Source organism: Myxocyprinus asiaticus, chromosome 28, assembly GCF_019703515.2.
Source record: "Myxocyprinus asiaticus isolate MX2 ecotype Aquarium Trade chromosome 28, UBuf_Myxa_2, whole genome shotgun sequence".
Classification (NCBI taxonomy): Eukaryota; Metazoa; Chordata; class Actinopteri; order Cypriniformes; family Catostomidae; genus Myxocyprinus; species Myxocyprinus asiaticus.
Window position 1 is genome coordinate 37,567,149 of NC_059371.1, and position 19,264 is coordinate 37,586,412.

General features: G+C 37.5%; 1 protein-coding gene across 1 annotated transcript in view; it reads right to left on the reverse strand.

Moving 5' to 3' along the window:
* Positions 1–3,979: 3,979 nt before the first annotated feature.
* Positions 3,980–19,264, reverse strand: part of LOC127418730 (pleckstrin homology domain-containing family G member 4B-like) — a 38,643-nt gene continuing 23,358 nt past the window's right edge. Inside the window, 12 exon segments of the mRNA XM_051659470.1 lie at positions 3,980–5,939; positions 8,178–8,354; positions 8,468–8,584; positions 8,740–8,917; positions 9,252–9,422; positions 10,400–10,624; positions 11,611–11,694; positions 11,800–12,049; positions 15,556–16,370; positions 18,370–18,561; positions 18,732–18,854; positions 19,008–19,146. Of these exon segments, the coding sequence (XP_051515430.1) occupies positions 5,446–5,939; positions 8,178–8,354; positions 8,468–8,584; positions 8,740–8,917; positions 9,252–9,422; positions 10,400–10,624; positions 11,611–11,694; positions 11,800–12,049; positions 15,556–16,370; positions 18,370–18,561; positions 18,732–18,854; positions 19,008–19,146 (2,965 nt within the window). The 3' untranslated portion in view covers positions 3,980–5,445.

A 19,264-nucleotide genomic window follows, 5' to 3' on the forward strand; every position in this document is an offset into this window, starting at 1 on the left:
GTCTGTCTGTCTATCTATCTATCTATCTATCTATCTGTCTATCTATCTATCTATCTATCTAACTCTGTCTGTCTGTCTGTCTGTCTACAGTATCTATCTGTCTGTTTGTCTGAAATGAAGATCTATCTATCTATCTATCTATCTATCTATCTATCTATCTATCTATCTATCTGTCTGAAATGAAGATCTATCTATCTATCTATCTATCTATCTATCTATCTGTCTTGTCTGAAATGAAGATCTATCTATCTATCTATCTATCTATCTATCTATCTATCTATCTATCTATCTATCTATCTATCTATCGGATCTGTCTGTCTGTAAGTCCGTCCAACCGTCTATCTGTATGTCTGTCTGTCTACATGCAAATGTAGGACTGATACACACTAAACAAAGTTATTATTAGAATTTATTTGCCATAAATATTTTAAATAATAAAATACACTTTTTCACTCTCTCTCTCTCCAGTGAGGAACTGGCATCCAGTTCTATATTATAGTACTTTAACAATCAATTACTTTCACACATGCTATATAAAACCCACATATAGTTAAAATGTAATATTATTATAAAAATGATGTTTTCAAGCAGTTGCATTTATATTATGTATAGACATTTTGCATTAATTTTCCCGAACCCTACAAACTATTTGAAAACATTCCTGGTATTTTGCAGCTAGTTAAATGTACAAAAAAAAAATAATAAAAAAATAAAATACAGTGGTTGTACACAACAAAAAGAATAACTGAATTTGATGATCACACCAGATTTTTGGCTTTTAAATAATGTCACCTGGACATTATGCATTTTATGCAATTTGGTTTCAGATTACATAATCTGTATTAACAGTTTATTTTTCTCAGTTCAACTGTATCATCAAAGGTTCATCCTCAAGAAACACTTTCACAGGATCATGCAAAATAATCTAGCTGCAACAGATTTATTTTAATTTTTTTTTCGGTTCATTTTCCACCACTGCTAGCCACTGAACAGGAAACATCAATAAAGTTCCTCAAATTTGTCCTCTAAAATAGTGTACTGACTGGAAGTGAACATTTGGTCCACAGTCCATGTGGCACCCCTCAATAGTCATGTTGCCTTGATAGCTTTGTGGTCCAGACTGAATTCCGGGAACAAAACAACGTTTGTGTCCCTGTCACTGCACGTGAAACTTGCATCAAGCCTGACTAATATGTTTTTCCAAACAATGGGTGAGTAGTTCTCTCCAGTAATTTTGTTAATCCATCAAATCTAATATGTATTTTCAGCTGAGTTCAGCATGCTATGAGCAGTTTAACATTGGTATACACATATTTCCTTTTTCTTTCTTGAATTTCTTTTTCTTTGCAATAAAATCTGATATCTTGTCTGGGCAGGCCTGTTCAGGAGCAGTTGTATCCAGATGTTAAATATCTTGGGATTCCTGATGGCAGCTCTGGTTTGAAGATCACAGGACCTGATCTGACTTCAATGAACTGGTTCTGTGGATATGCAAGCTGGCCTGTGAAAATATTGCAGCATTAGTGTCATACATAAAATGCTTTATATTTTAGTCATTTTCTGCTTGCATATATCTTATGTTCCACTTACAGAAGGCATTAAAATCTGTGATATTGTAGTCTATTTTAACCAATACTTGGTTCTCTTTTGTAACTCACTTGAAGCAAAACTAAACTTCTGTCGATGCTTTTGATCGAATCGGCTCTTGAAACTGACACTGCTGTAAAACAGAAGACAAAATTAACATTTTAGAAAAAGTCTGATCAGTGGGTTTACAGTACTTCTCTAGAATTATTAATTATACTCATTAACTCCAAAAAAGATATAAAAAAATAAGTTTAGTTCCAAAACCCAGTGAGTTGCATTACTGTCTACATAGATTGCCAAATAAGGCAGCATGGATCTGATACACTTTACAGAGGTAGAATTTCTGTTAACACTTTTTAAAGCACAGCATAGATATATTTAACCATATTTAAATCCATTCTGCAGATGTTCTCTCAAAATCAGCGCTGAACATGTGAAATATTCAGTCTGGGCCTGATAATAACTAAAAAAAAAAAAAAACTTAATTTACATGGAACTATTTTTATCTATGTATTTCAGTACTGAATAAAACATATTTATACTCAACATTTTACTCGACTTCGTCTGTGATCTTAAATAAATATGTAACTGAGGAGGTGAGATTGCCTTATTCATCCAGGAGATATGTGATGCTGCCTTAGATTTTGGCCAAAATGAGGTACTGTATCTTCCAGATGCTTAGTTCCAGATGTTGGAGGTGGAAATATCCGAGTTGAAATTTCCCACTTCCTACCTCAACACATTCCAGTCAATCACATGTCAGGGTCACATGTACGCATGTCAAATGCATGTCTTATATACGCTGGCTATCGAGTGGCTATTTCATGAGCAAAATAGTTGAAAACATAGGCATTGATTGATACACAAACATTTCTCGTTTAATTTTTTTATTGTATATTGCATGTTCACTTAAAAAAAAAAACAAACTAGAGTTCTGGCAAATTAGCCGCAAAATTGCCACTCATTATTTACCCATGCAAATAAGCTTGTGATTCACCGCAAACGTTTGCCAGATTTCTTCACCGGTATTGGTGAACCTGTAGCAAACCTTTGGCAATGATGAACAATTTGCCGCAAATTTGCCGCAAGGCTCATTTCCACGTGAAAATAATCAATGGCGAATTTGCGGCAAGTTTGCGATTTTTGTAAGGGATATTTTGTTCAATGAAAATACTCAAGTTTGTTTTCACATTTCACAAAACCCAAATCCACATTATGCACATTGGCCGCCAGTATCTTGGAAGTGGCGTGAAATGATGCTTCTCGCTGAGGTCAGGGTTGATTGATCTACCCTCACTTCTCAAGTCGGATGTCTGACTTCGAGCAGCATTCCAGTCATTATTTTCAAGTAGGAAGAGGGAAAATTCTGAGTTCCGAGTTGTCTGGAACACAGCATTAGTCTTGAGTTGTAAGAACACCTACGATGCCTAAAAATACTGTGTAGGTAGGTAGCTCACTAGGTTTTGAAACAGAGCTGTTGATATAATGCCTTTACTGCTTAACCTTGAGAGGGCTGTGAGCATCAGTTTGTGGACTGAACCCTGGTGAGAGCTTTTTTCTGGAGAGAGCAGGTGAGCTGTACAGCAGAACATGAGCTGGAGATGTTTGATGCACTGCAAGAACTGAAGGTCTGGAGAGAACCAATGAAGATACAGATGCTCTCCTTCCTTTGGGGCAGTTATAGCTAAATAAAGCTGCATTCTCTGGAGACATCTCTGTAGTATCTGCTGTAAGAATGATGGAAAAAGAGATCAGAATTTATGAAAAAGAGAGAACAACTACAAGTAAAATAAACAAAACAAAAAGCTTTTATTAGAGTAGAAAGTTGCCATGATCTTAAACTCTCAGATGTACTTTGTAAGAAATGTTTAAAGACAATATGAAATCAAAATGGGATCAAAATTAACATTTTAACACACGTTTCTGATCTTATCCCTTTAACGTCCTCACTAAGAAAAAAACTATGGAATTTTTTTCTTTTTTTTTTTTCTTTTTGCATTTTTTATTTCCTTGGAGCAATAATAACAACAATCAATGTTTTCTTTTTTTTACAGACCCCACTGTTTTTTTAGTATAGGCCTCAACCAAACGCTCCAAGGTTAAAGTATCTATACCATTTTTTTTTTTTTAGAAAAAGTTAAATAAAATGCTTTTTGAAGAACTAAATCAGACTTGCTCATCTGTGTGGTGTTGCAACAGCATAAATGTTTTTTTGGGCATTAGATCCACTTTATTTCTGGTGGTATGCTACTAAGCATTGCTGGTTTGCATTCAAACACAACAAAACATTACATTACATTTTATTTTATTTTTTTCCTTTTCTCCCCAATTTGGCATGCCCAATTCCCAATTCACTCTAGGTCCTCATGGTGGTGTAGTGACTCGCCTCAATCCGGGTGGCGGAGGATGAATCTCAGTTGCCTCCGCATCTGAGACAGTCAATCCACGCATCTCATCATGTGGCTTGTTGAGCACGTTACCGCAGAGACCTAGCGCATGTGGAGGCTCACACTATTCTCCACGGTCTCCACGCACAACGCACCACGCACCCCACCAAGAGTGAGAACCACATTATAGCGACCACAAGGAGGTTAACCCAACATGACTCTACCCCCCTAGCAACCAGGCCAACTGGTTGCTCAGGAAGCCTGACTGGAGTCACTCAGCACGCCCTGGATTCGAACTTGTGACTCCAGGTGTGGTAGTCAGCGTCTTTACTTGCTGAGCTATCCAGGCCCCCAAACATTGCATTTCTGACATTCCATCTTGACACACACTTTGGACAGAGGTTGAACCGACCCTGCTTGTCACAGTAAAGTGGCAAATGTCTGCAGTTATCGTAACACACATCTGGTTGTGGTTGTGAGGGTCTTGGGTGTAGTGTTTTTCTGAGACGACATCTGTGGTGGAGAGGAGGATGATGGTCAGACAACTTTGGATGCTGGCTTGTTGACTTGCTTCAAACTGTGGTCGACTGCCAGGCGGAACCATTTGAGAGACATTGGTTTCCTCATTCAGTAGGCCACAGTCCCTCTTGTAGACCAGCAGGGAATTTGAGATGCACAGGTAAAGGATGTATGTGAACAGGGGAAAGTACCATCGCCTTGACTTGGCTGGGGTCTTGTACATGTGTACCAGCATGTCATGTTGTCAAACCATTTCAGTGCGTTCACCCTTTCAGCAGACCTGTAATCAAAAGCTCCATGTCCTTTCTTCATCAGCTCTTTGTCTGTCATCAAGGGAGCCGATGTGGTTTGATCAGACAGTGCCGATACACTTGACACCCAGGTTTGCATGCAGGTTCTGGACCAAGTTGAAACTAGTGAAGTAGCTGTCACAGAAGACAAATGAAAGCAGTGGCTGTGTTATGGTTTTGCATAACATTGTCACCAGTTTGGCCCCTAGAGGTAGCACTTGCTCCTGCTCACTTAGGGCAACATTAAAAAATGTGGATGTGCCTTGATAGAGCAGTAGGTCATGGATGATGCCAGATGAACTGGCCCAGCAGAACAATTTAAAGCCCCACTTTTATGGCTTGTTGGCAATATATTGGTGGAGAATGCCAGCCCTTCTGCCTTTATATGTCACCATGACCTCATCCACACTGTGGTTGTAAGTGGATGAGATCAGGAGACACTGCTCATGAAGCATCTCAAAAAGGGGGCGGATTTTGTCAAATCGGTCTGGACTGTCATTGCACTGCTGATTATCATTCAAATGAATGAACCAGCATAAAAGCTTGAATCGTTTCTTCGGCATGATCTCAGCTATCACATTGAAATGTGACTCGTGGTGCCAGTAGTTCTCCAAGGATAGGAAGCTGAAAACACCCATGAAGAGCAGTATTGCCAAGAAATCTTAAATCTCTTCAGGGCTAGTCTTGATTGGATCTCCCAACTCCTGTGCTGAGTACAGATTAGTATGTTGAGCAATATGTTCAATCGTCTTTTCAGTGAAGAGCGTTTTGAAGTACTGGAAGGGTGTCTTTACAACATTAGTAGGTTCAAATCTTGAATCAGGAACCTGGAATGCCTCATTATCTTCATACTTCCAGATTCTCTTAGTGCCTTTGTTTGAACCTGAGGGTGAACTAGGGTCAGGGGTGTCTTCTGGCTCTGCCAAGGAAACTGTTTTTAGGGTGTTTTTCCCTTTTCTTCTCTTATTACAGGGCGGTGGTTTAGAAGATGAGCTTGTTGAGGCAACCTCCTGCTCATCCATGGATTCAAAAGAAGTGTCCCCAGTCTCTTCTGCTTGTATGGACTGATAATCAGGATCCTCTATTTGGTAATCCTCATCACTCAGATCAGCATCAGAGTGTGTGGCCTTGCACCGTAAAATGTTTAAGTGTCCATCTATTGTTTGTAAAACAGAAAGAAAAATCAAAATTACAAACCGTGTACTGTTATAATGCTAGTAATATGTTAATATACCAGCATATATGAATTTCATAAAAAACATAAATGTATTATCTTAGCTTCACTACCTTTATCACTAAATGACAATTGAACCATTTGGTTGAGCATGTTTTTAGACAGTAAAAAAAAATCATACTTACAACATGTTTTCAGCATACCGTATATATAATGGAATAACATTAAATCTATCATATTAACAACAATGAATGATCCGATTTGTTTTTATTTATTTCGTAGCAAATAATCACATATTTTTATTTTATTATTTTTATTTTTATCCCCTTTTCTCCACAATTTGGAATGCCCAATTCCCACTATTTAGTAGGCTCTCGTGGTGGCACGGTTACTCACCTCAATCCGGGTGGTGGAGGACAAGTCTCAGTTGCCTCCACTTCTGAGACAGTTAATCCACCCATCTTATCACATGGCTCGTTGTGCATGACACCACGGAGACTCCCAGCATGTGGAGGCTCATGCTACTCTCTGCGATGCACGCACAACTTACCACGCGCCCCATTGAGAGCGAGTACCACTAATCGCGACCACGAGGAGGCTACCCCATGTGACTCTACCCTCCCTAGCAACTGGGCTAATTTGGTTGCTTAGGAGACCTGGCTGGAGTCACTCAGCACACCCTGGATTCAAACTCGTGACTCCAGGAGTGGTAGTCAGCATCAATACTCACTGAGCTACCCAGGATCCACAAATAGTCAACTTTAATTACATTAGCTTAGTTTCACTACCTTTACCATAAAATGACAAACAAACCGTTTGGTAGAGCATGTTTTTAGAAAATTATTTGACCCTTATTAGACTGTTTTTTTTTTTTATCAAGTTACATAATTCTGTTCAGTAAGACCTCTGAAACTATAATATGTCGAAAAAATATGCTTACCTTTGAAAATTCCGCCAAACCGAGTCCTCATGTCTGGAGTTGCTAACTTCCTGTAAGGAGGCGGACTGAAAAGGCACACTATTTAAAGACACAGCGACATCTAGTGGATTTTTTTTTTTTTTAGCATAACTTAACTAAGCTGAGTGGTAGAGATTGCTCAGTCAGGCTAAGTTAAGTTCAACACATTTTTCAATAAGATATAGTGACTCAAAATGTGCTCTACCAAACAGTTGAGCAGAACGTTAAAATTATTGTGTATGATTAATTGGTGCACATGCTTTCAAAGAAATTTTTTTTTTTGCCTTTGTAATCATTTACCAAAATATTTAGACTTGCCCTGGTCCTGCAATGACTTTCGTTTTCAGCTGATGTTGTGAATTAAGGCCGAAATATACACTACCGGTCAAAAGTTTTGAAAAACTTGACTGAAATGTTTCTCATGATCTCAAAAATCTTTTGATCTGAAGGCGTATGCTTAAATGTTTGAAATTAGTTTTGTAGACAAAAATATAATTGTGCCACCATATTAATTTATTTCATTATAAAACTAGAATTTAATTAAAAAAAAGATTAATTCACCTGAGAAGCAGCATATAATATATTTAGATTTGCTTTTAGAGAATAGATTTGAATATAAGTATATTTTGTCTTAACGTCACTCACAGAAGTATGAACAAGTGAAAAAATACACTTATATACAAAATGTACTTATAATCAAGATACATTCTCTGAAAGCAAATCTTAACATCTTATATGTTGCTTCTCAAGTAAATGTATCTTGTTTTAAGGATTTTTAGACCATTTTAAATGGAAAACAAGACAAAAACACTTGATAACAATAGGATTTTTTTTTGCAGTGAATTTCTTTACTGAATTAAACTTAATAAAAATGTTTTTTTTTTCACTTTAATTCAGTGAATGTCATTTAGATGTATTTTTAAAAGATGATTTTGTCCTCTTTATTCTTAGTAAGCATGTTTAATACAACCTTTTAAGTCGGGGCACAAGCTGAATAATCGGTTAAGAGCTAATGATTAATCTTTGCAATAGTCGAATAATTGTTAGAATAATCAATTATCAAAATAATTGTTAGTTGCAGCCCTAATAAAATCCCAACATTTTTCACGCTCTAATTTTTTGTTTGTTTTAGTTTTTTGCATTGAATGTGCAATTTCACACTAAATTAGTCTGAAAAGACAAATAAAATGGTTTGTGAATCATGGTTCATGGCAACTTTCACTTGTGGCAAACAGTAAAATGAACAGTTTTTGCTTCGATACCGTATTTTCCAAGGAAAGTGCTGGGTGACATGGAGCCCCGCCCAGACGAGGATGATGAGTGGCTGCCTGCGGTTGACGTACTGCTGCCAGAGCCAATCGAATCTGGCCTTGGCAATGACACGCCTCTTTGAAGGCCAGACACCAGGGGATTGGGCGTTTTCAGTAAACCTACATTTTCTGTGGATACATCAGGTTTATTCCATTTATTTTTGAATTAATGAAGAGGGGTTTTAACATAAAATTAAATACAAAAAAAAAAAAAAAAAATTGGTTAATTGGTTGATAAATACCTCTTACTGTGATATCACAATTCACGGTATGATCGTTTACGGCTGCATTACTGGACTGGATGTCAACAAAAGGTTTCCAGCCCATTCCCATAAACAGTCTCTCTTGTCTTCTCAACTCTAAAAACACAGTAGTGTAGATCTCAAGAACAATACAAGCACAGAAAAACTTGTATAATAAACCCTATCCACTTAAAGATGTTAGACGTTGTCTATAAATGTCCAGTTTAGACTCTTTTACTATATATTTTCTTGAGATTTACTCTCTCTCTGACCTCTGCTCTTCAGCGCTTGTTCCCACAGTATTAGCTCCAGGTCTCTAGTCCAGGCCTCCTTGACATCGCATGTCTCTGCCTGTAGGATGTAGGTGTCCTGAGATCGCCTCCTCCTAAACCAGATCTCAAAACACAGGCCGCTCTGACCGCAGGAGTGTGTCATTCCGATCTCACAAGTCTACAGACCAAATCAGAGGAATTTTAAATGATTCGTAAGTAAAGCTGTTGTTTATCTTACAGAAGACATAGGAAATTGGGCCAATTACAAATTACAATTACAAAAAACCCCAAAAACAATACAATTAGCAGTAACATTTTTAGACAGGTACCTTACTATAAAGGTAAAAAAAAAAAAAATGACCACTGGAAAATGTACAAAAACATTATTTTAACATTACCTATCACCTGCTTTTCGTCAGTGGTAACAGTACATCATAAATTGCATCAGGTAAATAGTTCTGATGTTTGTGAGTCCAGTGCATAACAAGAGTATTAAATTAATGTAGACATACCTTGATAGACAGTTTGTAAACATACACATCATCTCCGTGGTTGTTTTTTTTGGTCTTAGTGAAAAGGATGACATCTTGAAAGAGGAACACTCGCCGCAGCGACCGTTTCTTACGGAAAATTACGCAAAAGTCATCTTGACGTATAAGTTGGCCCTGCTCGTTCAGGTTTAACTGAAGAAACAAGACAAAAAAAAAAAAAAAAAAAAAAAAAAACTGTATAATTACAACCTACAAATTTTAGAAAAATTGTAAATACAATTTCACTTCTCAGAGGCTCTTAAAGGGATAGTTCACCCAAAAATTTAAATTCTCTCATCATTTATTCACACTCGTGCCATCCCAGATGTGTATGACTTTCTTTCTTCTGCAGAACATAAATGAAAAATTTTAGAAGAATTTCTCAGCTCTGTAGGTCCATAAAATGCAAGTGAACGGTTGCCAAAATTTTTAAGCTCCAAAAAGCACATAAGTCAGCATATAAGTAATCCATAGGACTCTTGTGGTTAAATCCATGTCTTCAAAAGTGATATGATAGGTGTGAGTGAGAAACAGATCAATATTTCAGTCCTTTTTTACTATAAATTATCCTCCTTGCTCAGTCAATCTCCACTTTAACTTTCACTTTCACAGTCTTCTTTTTGTGTTTTTGCTGATTCACATTCTTCATGCGTATCGCCCCCTACTGGGCAGGGAGAAGAATTTCTAGTAAAAAAAAAGATTTAAATATTGATCTGTTTCTCATCATATCACTTCTGAAGATATGGATTAAAACACTGGAGTCATATGGATTACTTTTATGACACCTTTATGTGCTTTCTGGAGCATCAGCATTTTGGCACCCATTCTCTTGCATTGTATAGACTTACAGAGCTGAAATGTTATGTCAAAAAATCATAATTTGTGTTCTGCAGAAGAAAAAAGTCATACACATCTGGGATGGCATGAGGGTGAATAAATAATGAGAGATTTTCATTTTTGGGTGAACTATCCCTTTAAGTGTAAATTATGTATTACTTTTTGACAAAATTTTGCTGTTTCATTGGCCTGCACATTTAACAGCCATAATTAATACTTTTTTAACTGTTAATGCACAATAAATTATGTTAAAACCCAAGACTGGACAGATCAAAGGAATCATCACTACTAACATCACAGCCAAGGATGGCATCCATGGTGAGCAGATCGTTCCCGTGTCGTAGTTGAAATCTGACGATCTCTAAAGCGGCCTGGATTTCTTCTCGATCTCCACTCTGATCTGGCACACAGTCCTCCAGAATCTCCTGTAGCAGCAGACTGTATTTACTGATCCTCTGGATGGGCTTCAACAGGTAGGAGGACAAATCCATACTGTCACCCAACTCCATCTGCTTACGCTTAGCAGGAGAGAAAGATATTTAAATGTATTCATTTAACAGACAATTTTAACCAAAATGACTATAATTCGAATAATAACAAATAAAACAAATGAGAATAATACAAGAGAGAACATAATACAAGTAGCTCTACCAAACCAAATTTAGTAAAAACAATATTCATGGTGCAGAGATTCTGCAAGAGGGTATGTATTAGGGATGTCCCGATACCATTTTTTTAGTACGAGTACTGATAATTCCTTTTCGTTTTTTGCCAATATGATACCTGAATAAACAGTTTAATTCATTTTTATCATCAAAATCGTGTCTAAATAAATGAAATCATTAAAACTGTAATCAAATGAAAATAAAACAATTCATTTAAATAAAATATTGTATTAATATTTTATCAAATGAAGTGCTTTTATACAGAGCCTCATAGCACATTCCAAAATACAAAATTGGAGTTATTTTTGTCAAATAAAGTGCTGCATAACTGAGCATCACAAATCTGAGATATTGCTTAGATATAATACAATTACTATTTATTTATTGTTATTATTAGTAGTAGTAGTATTACAGTAGTGATATATTTCTGTCATACTTTTTTCTATATAAGTTGAACCTTGTTTTGGTGGAAGCTTTTATTTTGAAGTGTTTCTGTGTAGTTTTGACGGAAGTTTCTCACTTCTGGAAAAGCAGGTCGCTACTTGACCCAGTGTGAATAGTAAACCGCAAAAGGCTGCTATTTAATCACACTAGGACATAAGAATTTTATTTTGTGCACTGAATGTTTATGTTATGATATTCGCATGTCAAATTGCATCGGTTTTTGGTATTGGAGCATTTTACAAGTGCGGTATTGGACCCAATCGGGACATCCCCACTATGTTTAATTATTTTTACATTTTGTGGCCTTTTAATCGCTTAGAGATGAGGACAGGTTCAGGAAAAGATGAAAGCCGGACTTAAACCTATGTCGCCCACTTAAACCGAGGGCTCCTTACTTTGAAGTATTTATGATGTTGGATGAGGGCATCTGACTGGGGTTTGTTCTTGCTGTAAAGAGCGTAGAGTCCAAAATTCTCTCTCTGTTTTAACACATATTTTTATTAAAAGGTTAAAATGATATTCTGAGGAAGTTTTAAGTGAAAGTGGCATAATGAAAAGAAATAAAATAAAAATAATTTTCTTACGTGTTTTAGGAAACAACGCCCGACTCTCAGCGGCTCTGCCCGACACGTCTCCAGTTCCTGCTGAAAGTGTTGCCCATGAAAGTCATATAGTTTCTCCAGGTTACCGAAGATCCGCCCACGCTGACCGCGCAGATCCTGTGGCACATCAGGTCTGGCTAGCAGGGGGAAGTAGTGAGTCAGGATGTAGGCCAGAGAGCGCACATACTCCACCTCCGTCATCAAGAGCTCCTCCATGATACGATGAAGCTTCCTGCCAGCAAATAAATTTGTAACATTTTAAAAATACATTAAAAACATTGAGCCAAAGTCACTACTCAATATTCCATAGTACCATGCAGAGGTGGGTAGTAATGTGCTACATTTACTCCATTACATTTACTTGCGTAACATTCTGGGAAAAAAAAAAATTACTTTAGAGTAGGTTTAAAAGTGGGTACTTTTTACTCAAACTCAAGTAAATTTCTAATGAAAAAAATGTACTTTTACTTCGTTATAATGGCATTGCTGTTGTTACATTACTGGGTTTAATTTGAATTAATGCGTAATTTATTGAGAGATTATTGAATGGGACTTTTAAGACAGCTGAGGTTCAGCTGCGCATGCTGTCACAGACTGTCACTCAAGCCGAGTCATTCACAAGTGAAACACTTTCTTCGCTCTACACAGTGAAAAATGAATAGTTTTGCCATGCAATGCCTTCATTTAACACCAAGTCAAATGGATATTTCAAGACTAAAATTGGAGCTTCAATTTAAGGCAGCACTCTGAGGTAAGTCATGGCTCTAATGATAACACAGGCTTTTGGTGATGGTAATTTTCAGGGTGATTCTGTAAATATGGACTCTTGTGACATCAGGTTTTACATTTTTAAATCTGCAGCAATATATCAGTGCGCTTTTTCCCAAGTCCCGCATGTCATGAGCAGTATTTATGCATTTACCCCGTGCCCTTGCGGGGTACTGGAAACTATCGCAACTACTTTGGGCTGATTAACTGTAAACATCCACGTTAAGTGTAAATGCCTTTTGCTCTGCCGTTCGCATGATTGATAAACAGGAGCATGAACAGACAGCATTTCTGCGCGTACACAGTGAGGTGCACATGTGCTAGATGTGAGGGTGTGAGGCGATTATATTATAAAGAGAATGTTGCAAGACCGGGGTTGGTGTCCTACGCTGGCTGCGTACTCTGCGTTTAGGGAGCAGCGGTACTCTGTACAGAACTAATGATCTAAATTCTTTCGACATTGAAAACAGTAACTACACTGAACTAACAACTAAAAGCTATGAAATAGCAAAAGTAGGCATTAATAAAACATGATATTGCTTTGGTTTATACTTCAGCATTATATATAACGTCCCTGTGGACATTGTTCACATTTTCTCCATAATAGTTACTAGAAAGGTTTCCAAACCTCTCTTCTTATTGACAAATTCAAGAGCTCTTAAAGGGATAGTTCACCCAAAAATGAAAATTCTCTCATCATTTACTTACCCTCATACCAGATGTGTATGACTTTCCTTCATCTGCTGAACACAAATGAAGATTTTTAGAAGAATATCTCATCTCTTTTGATCCATATAATTCAAGTGAATGGGTGCCAACATTTTAAAGCTGGAAAAAAAAATAAAAAAAATAAATCAGCATAAAAGTAATCCATAAGACTCCAGTGGTTAAATCCATATCTTCAGAAGCGATGTGATAGGTGTGGATGAGAAACATATCACTTTTCTTCTTGTGTTTTTGGTGATTCACATTCGTCTCTGCATATCGCAGGGAGAAGAACTTCTAGCCAAAAATGACTTAAATATTTATCTGTTTCTCACCCACACCTATCATATCACTTCTGAAAATATTGATTTAGTTACTGGAGTCATATGGATTACTTTTATGATTCTTTTATGTGCTTTTTGGAGCATCACAATTTTGGCACCCATTCACTTGCATTGTACTGACCAACAGAGCTGAAATATTCTTCTAAAAATCATAATTTGTGTTCTGCAGTCATATCTGGGATGGCATGAGAGTGAGTAAATTATGAGAAAATTTTCATTTTTGGGTGAACTACCCCTTTAAAATGATAACTCAGCCACAATTTAATATTCCGTCATCATTTCCCTACCCTCATGTTGTTCCAAACCCGTGTGACCCTTTGTATTCTGTGGAACACAAAATATGTTAGACAGAATGTTAGGGACTGACAGTCTTGGTCACCATTCACTTTCAAAAAATATATATATAACAAAAACACATTCACTGAAAGTAAATGGTGACCAAGGCTAACATTCTGTCTAAAATCTCCTTATTGTGTTGCATGGAAGAAAGAAAGTTATACAGGTTTGGAACAACATGATGATGACTGATGACAGAATTTCCATTAATAATAATAATAAAAATAATAATTCTGTAATACATGTTAAATGTGTATTATGTAATGGAATATAGGGGAGTTAACGTCCATTATGTCATTTGTGAAAGTAATGAGTAACTTACTACTTGAGTACTCCTTTTAATTGGATACTTTCTTACTCTTATTCAAGTAATTATTTATGTTAGCACTTTAACTTCTACTTGAGTAATTTTTTTTTAAGTAATTGTACTTTTACTTGAGTACAGTTTTTTGCTACTCTACCTACCACTAGTACCATGGTAATACTATAATTTATTTGGACATTACCTTGAGTACAACACAAATGTATTCTATATTAGAATACCACGTAATTACCATGGTATAGGAATATGATATTGAGAATCATAAAATACCATGATGCTATTATCAGCTGTTACCATCACTACCATGGCGGCTGTGGCTCAGGTGGTAGAGCGGGTTGGCCACTAATTGCAGGGTTGGCAGTTTGATTCCTGGCCCACATGACTCCACATGCCGAAGTGACCTTGGGCAAGACACTGAACCCCAAGTTTCTCCCAATGGCAGGCTAGCGCCTTGCATGGCAGCTCTGCCGTCATTGGTGTGTGAGTGTGTGCGTGAATGGGTGAATGAGTCACAGTGTAAAGCGCTTTGGAACCACTAAGGTTAAAAAAAAAGCGCTATATTAGTGCAGACCATTTACCATGGTAGTGCCACAATATTTTGTAAAAGGGGCAGAAATACCTTCATGAGTCAATTCTGACATTTCTAAAATATACTGGAAGTTTTTAGAATCCTATATTTCCTTGTTGATATTGTAGCTTTACCTTTCTGACATCAGTGAGAGCTTTTGGACAGAGAAAGGAATAGCAAATGATTTAAAAAAAAAAAAAAATTTCTTAATTTCCATGAAAATGAAGTTGCAAATGAAGTGCATTCCCAGTATATATAAAGACAACATGAAATGGTATTCGCAAAAAATTGAACTACCATAATGTGATGTATTTCTGAGTGACACAATATTAAGTATCAAATAATGCAGGGCAGGACTTTTTTTTACATTTAACATTTTACACATTTGGCAGATGCTTTCATCCAAAGTGACTTACAGTACATTCTATGCATATATTGTATCAATGTGTGTGATCCCTGGGAATCTAGCCCATGATCTAGGCGTTGCTAGTGCCATACTGTACCATTTAAGCTACAGGTACTTGATTTTGTCCATCAGGATTTGACTGGATCATGAAAAGAAAGCTATTACATCAGCAGAAAAGAACATTTGTTCTTTTGATGAGAGACATTTATTAAGAAAGTAAACAGGTCAATTGTGATTTCATGTTATCTTAAAGCATCCAAAATGTCAAAAAGAAAACAATATAACTCACATGGTTCTGCTTGGGCTCCCTGGGGTGGAGGCAGCTTTTTCTCCATCAGTTCTCCAACTGTCTCCAAACAGAGTGACATCTCTTGCACCCTCTTTCTCACCGCGGGGCGTCTCAGAGCAAAAGCTGCCATTTCGAGAGTTCTGGTACCGCTGGACAGCCTGCTGCTGGTTCTGGGAGAAGGCTGGTTCCATGATCTCATGTTCAGAACCAGACCCTACAATGGGTTTCTGGTCATGGGCTTCTTTTCTAACAACATTTTTACCTTTTTGGGTGCATTCTGTCTTAGTTTCTTTTGCCTTTTGTGAATTTTTGGAGGTTTTCCGGCTTTTGTTGTCTGACCTGAAGTTGAAGCAGCTCACAGTACCGTGGATACTATCTCTCGCTCGACTTGCCCTGCACTCCGACCGCTCAGACGCAAACACTGGTAGGTCCTGCTCATGTTGTACAGGTTCTTCTATTGACAATCCACTAACAGGCTCTGTCCCCTCACCTGGAGTCATCTCCTGCCAATCAGAGTGGTGTTGACCAGGTGTGACTGTGAGGGAAACCTGTAGAGCTTCTTCTAGGAGCATCAGTCTCTCCTCCAGATGTTGTCTGACCTCCTGATAGTGGAGCCAGGCGGTGTTCCACACCTGTAGCGCTCTTGAGCTAGACAGAGAACATGCCTGTACTCTCATATCCTGGAAGTGCTCTGGTGAAAACTCATCTAACCTCTGCAGGTACGCCTGGAGCTGCAGCCATCTCTCTTGATCCAGGGAGCAACAAAACTGCTCCTGTTCCAAAAACTGTCTGCAGTCACTGGCCACAGCTGAAGCCTAAAAACAAGTGTTGATTTGTTTGATACTTGATTAGATGAGAAATATTGTTACAGTAAATTTGTCATAATACTGTATAGAGTGCAATATTGGGTTCCAGAAGTAAAACTCCCATTCATTTTTTTTCTTCATAGACAAATACATTTTTAATAATAAATTACAAACTTTTAATGACAGACGTACCATGAGTTTCGAGGTTGTTATTTGATGGTATCTGCTTCTGTTTAAGCCATCAGTCCACGTTATTTCCATTTCCAAGTTTTAAAACATTTTGTTTAATAGCAGAATTTCTGGTGAACACTACCCATGATCCTGATGGGAAACGCTCCACCAAACAGAGTTGTGGTCAACAAAGTGCACCAAAAGAGCTCTGCAGCGACTGCCCATTGCCATGATGCACTGTGAATGATGCAATTGAGCTACTTATATATTTGTATATATCTAAATATTTTGTTTCTATACTTATAATCAACAAATTGGTAGTTCGGTAGTTTTCGGTAGTTTTATATTTTTCCATCGTTTTTAATTTGACTACGTAATTCGCGGTGCTTCGTGGGATTTTAGTCAATTTCCTTTATTAAAGATGGAACAGTAAATACACAGGGTGTTTCTTAATTGTAAGAATGCAGAGAACGGACTTGTGTTCTTATAAAAACCAGTCTTGCCAAGCTACCTTGGAAGAACGAACTCAGAAGGACAGGATGACAAAGAACGCATCTATTGCGAGCTTTGAGATGTGCTGTGATCTTCCTGTTGTGCAATTAACCTTCACAGCACATTTGAATCCAGTAAGAGAACTACTGGCATTATTACACCAGTGACAGCATTAATATCATCACACCAGTGAGGTTTTGCAGGACTAGTGACACGTTAAAAGAATAAAGTCTGTAAATACTCGTTTTCTCCATATTTATTACTGTATTAAAATGATGCCCAAAAAAACAGCAAATGTTGATGATGTATAACGACTGTCACGAGCCATCAGACTTTCACAAGCTTACAGCGGGAAACTCTTGAGGAAAAACAAAACGATAAATGTCCTTGCCCACAAGTCACCATCCAGTGTACAGTATCCTCGATTTCAAGGACACGTCTGGGTAATTTCCTGCGTTCTCTGCACTTGCTTTCATGAGGATTGAAATCGAACTTCGACAGTGGATGATGACATAGAACGAGTCCACGAGAAGGTAAGAATACAAAAGAACGCACATTGAGAAACAGCCACAGTCTTGTACCTTCATCTTTATGTCTGATTTTCAAATACTTTTTTGCTTCAAAACAAAGTTTGTAATGGTGCAACCTTGAAGCTGGATGGTTTGGTTCATGGCTTAGAACTCTTTGATGAAGGATTTCATAAAAATCTCTATGGAAGAAATGAATGGGAAAATATTTCTGGAACCAAGAAGGCTGAAAAAGTGGAGTCTATTGCAGTCTGTTGCAGTCTATTGGTACTGAACTGCTAATAGGATGTGAAGCAAGAATGCTGAAAAGTAAGGTAGTATTGTCTTTGTTGAATCACTTCCTGAAATTACTGCAGGAAATACATGGCGACTATTTAAAAAATACATCAATCCACTAGGTGGCAACATCTTCTCATTTGCAGTGTCCAGTTCCAGTTAGCATGAAACTAAATTATGCTACATTGTTGTCACGTGACCATGACCTCATTATGTTGTATGTTTATTAATTCAGCAAGTGGCATCATGTTATCATCTTCAAAAAAGAGGTTATTTTGCATTTTGATACAAATTCTTGGTAAAAATAACAATCATGTCTCAACTTATGGCAATCCAGTCACATATTAATCATGACAAAAATGAAAAAAGAATGAAAAATGATCACTTCCGGCATCATCAACACTTTCAAAGGCAAAAGGCCTAGTAGAGCACATTACATTGATACACTATTCCTTTTTGTACACTATATAGTATAGTACAGTATAGTGCTCTTTTGAACACATCCACTGTCCAAAAAACAATCAAAAACCTTTAAGACATACCCTTTCACAAAAGTGGCAGATATACACCATAGTCCCGAGCTCATCACAGCACCATTCTGCTCGCGACAGGAAGTCGGTCAGACTGGATTTAAAGTTGGACACCATGCTGTAGAACACTTCTGTCTCAGGATAGTTTGGCCCCTGCACACTCTCTGCATCCGACACCAACATCATCGCCTGGTTCTTTCGCTCCTAATATTTACACAAATACACGTTACAAGAACATCACTAAGGAATGATAGGAGAGATCATGTGTAATCTTTTTGAAGATAACGTGTGCAGCATTGCACCATAAAGTCCTATCTGACTCTACAATTATCATTTGACAGTGGGACGTGCTGTCGCTCAGTGTTCAGGTTTACGTTTGCTTCTGCAAGGAAAGCTTTGAAGCTCTGCAGTGTTTGCTGGATTCGTTCACTGGTGTCGTCCACAGATTCAGCCTGCTGAAGCTGCTTCTCTCCTTCTGTGTCAAACCATTCTTTAATCTACAGAGAGACCGACAGCAAGACTTGTTTGTTAATTCTCGCTTGTAAACTAGTCAAACTGCAGTGATGAACATTTGTTGTATTCTTTGACATTTTTGTTGATTCTTTGGCCACTCAAGTGTTTGGTGCATACAGGAAGATCTGTAGTTGTACCTTGGTGAATCTGGACTCCATTTCTCTGAGCTGTAACAGGAAGTTCAGGTGTTGCAGGGACATGTTGGACTTCCTAGCCAGCACATGTACCTGCTCCTCAAGTGCATTATACATATCAGTCACTGTATCTATCACCTCACTGAGGGGAAAACACAGATGATACTGCTTTAAGATATGTCAGATGAGATACCTCATAACATTTGACTGCAAGGTGTAAATGCAATCCAGCTAAAGAATATCCATAAACTATCCTGATA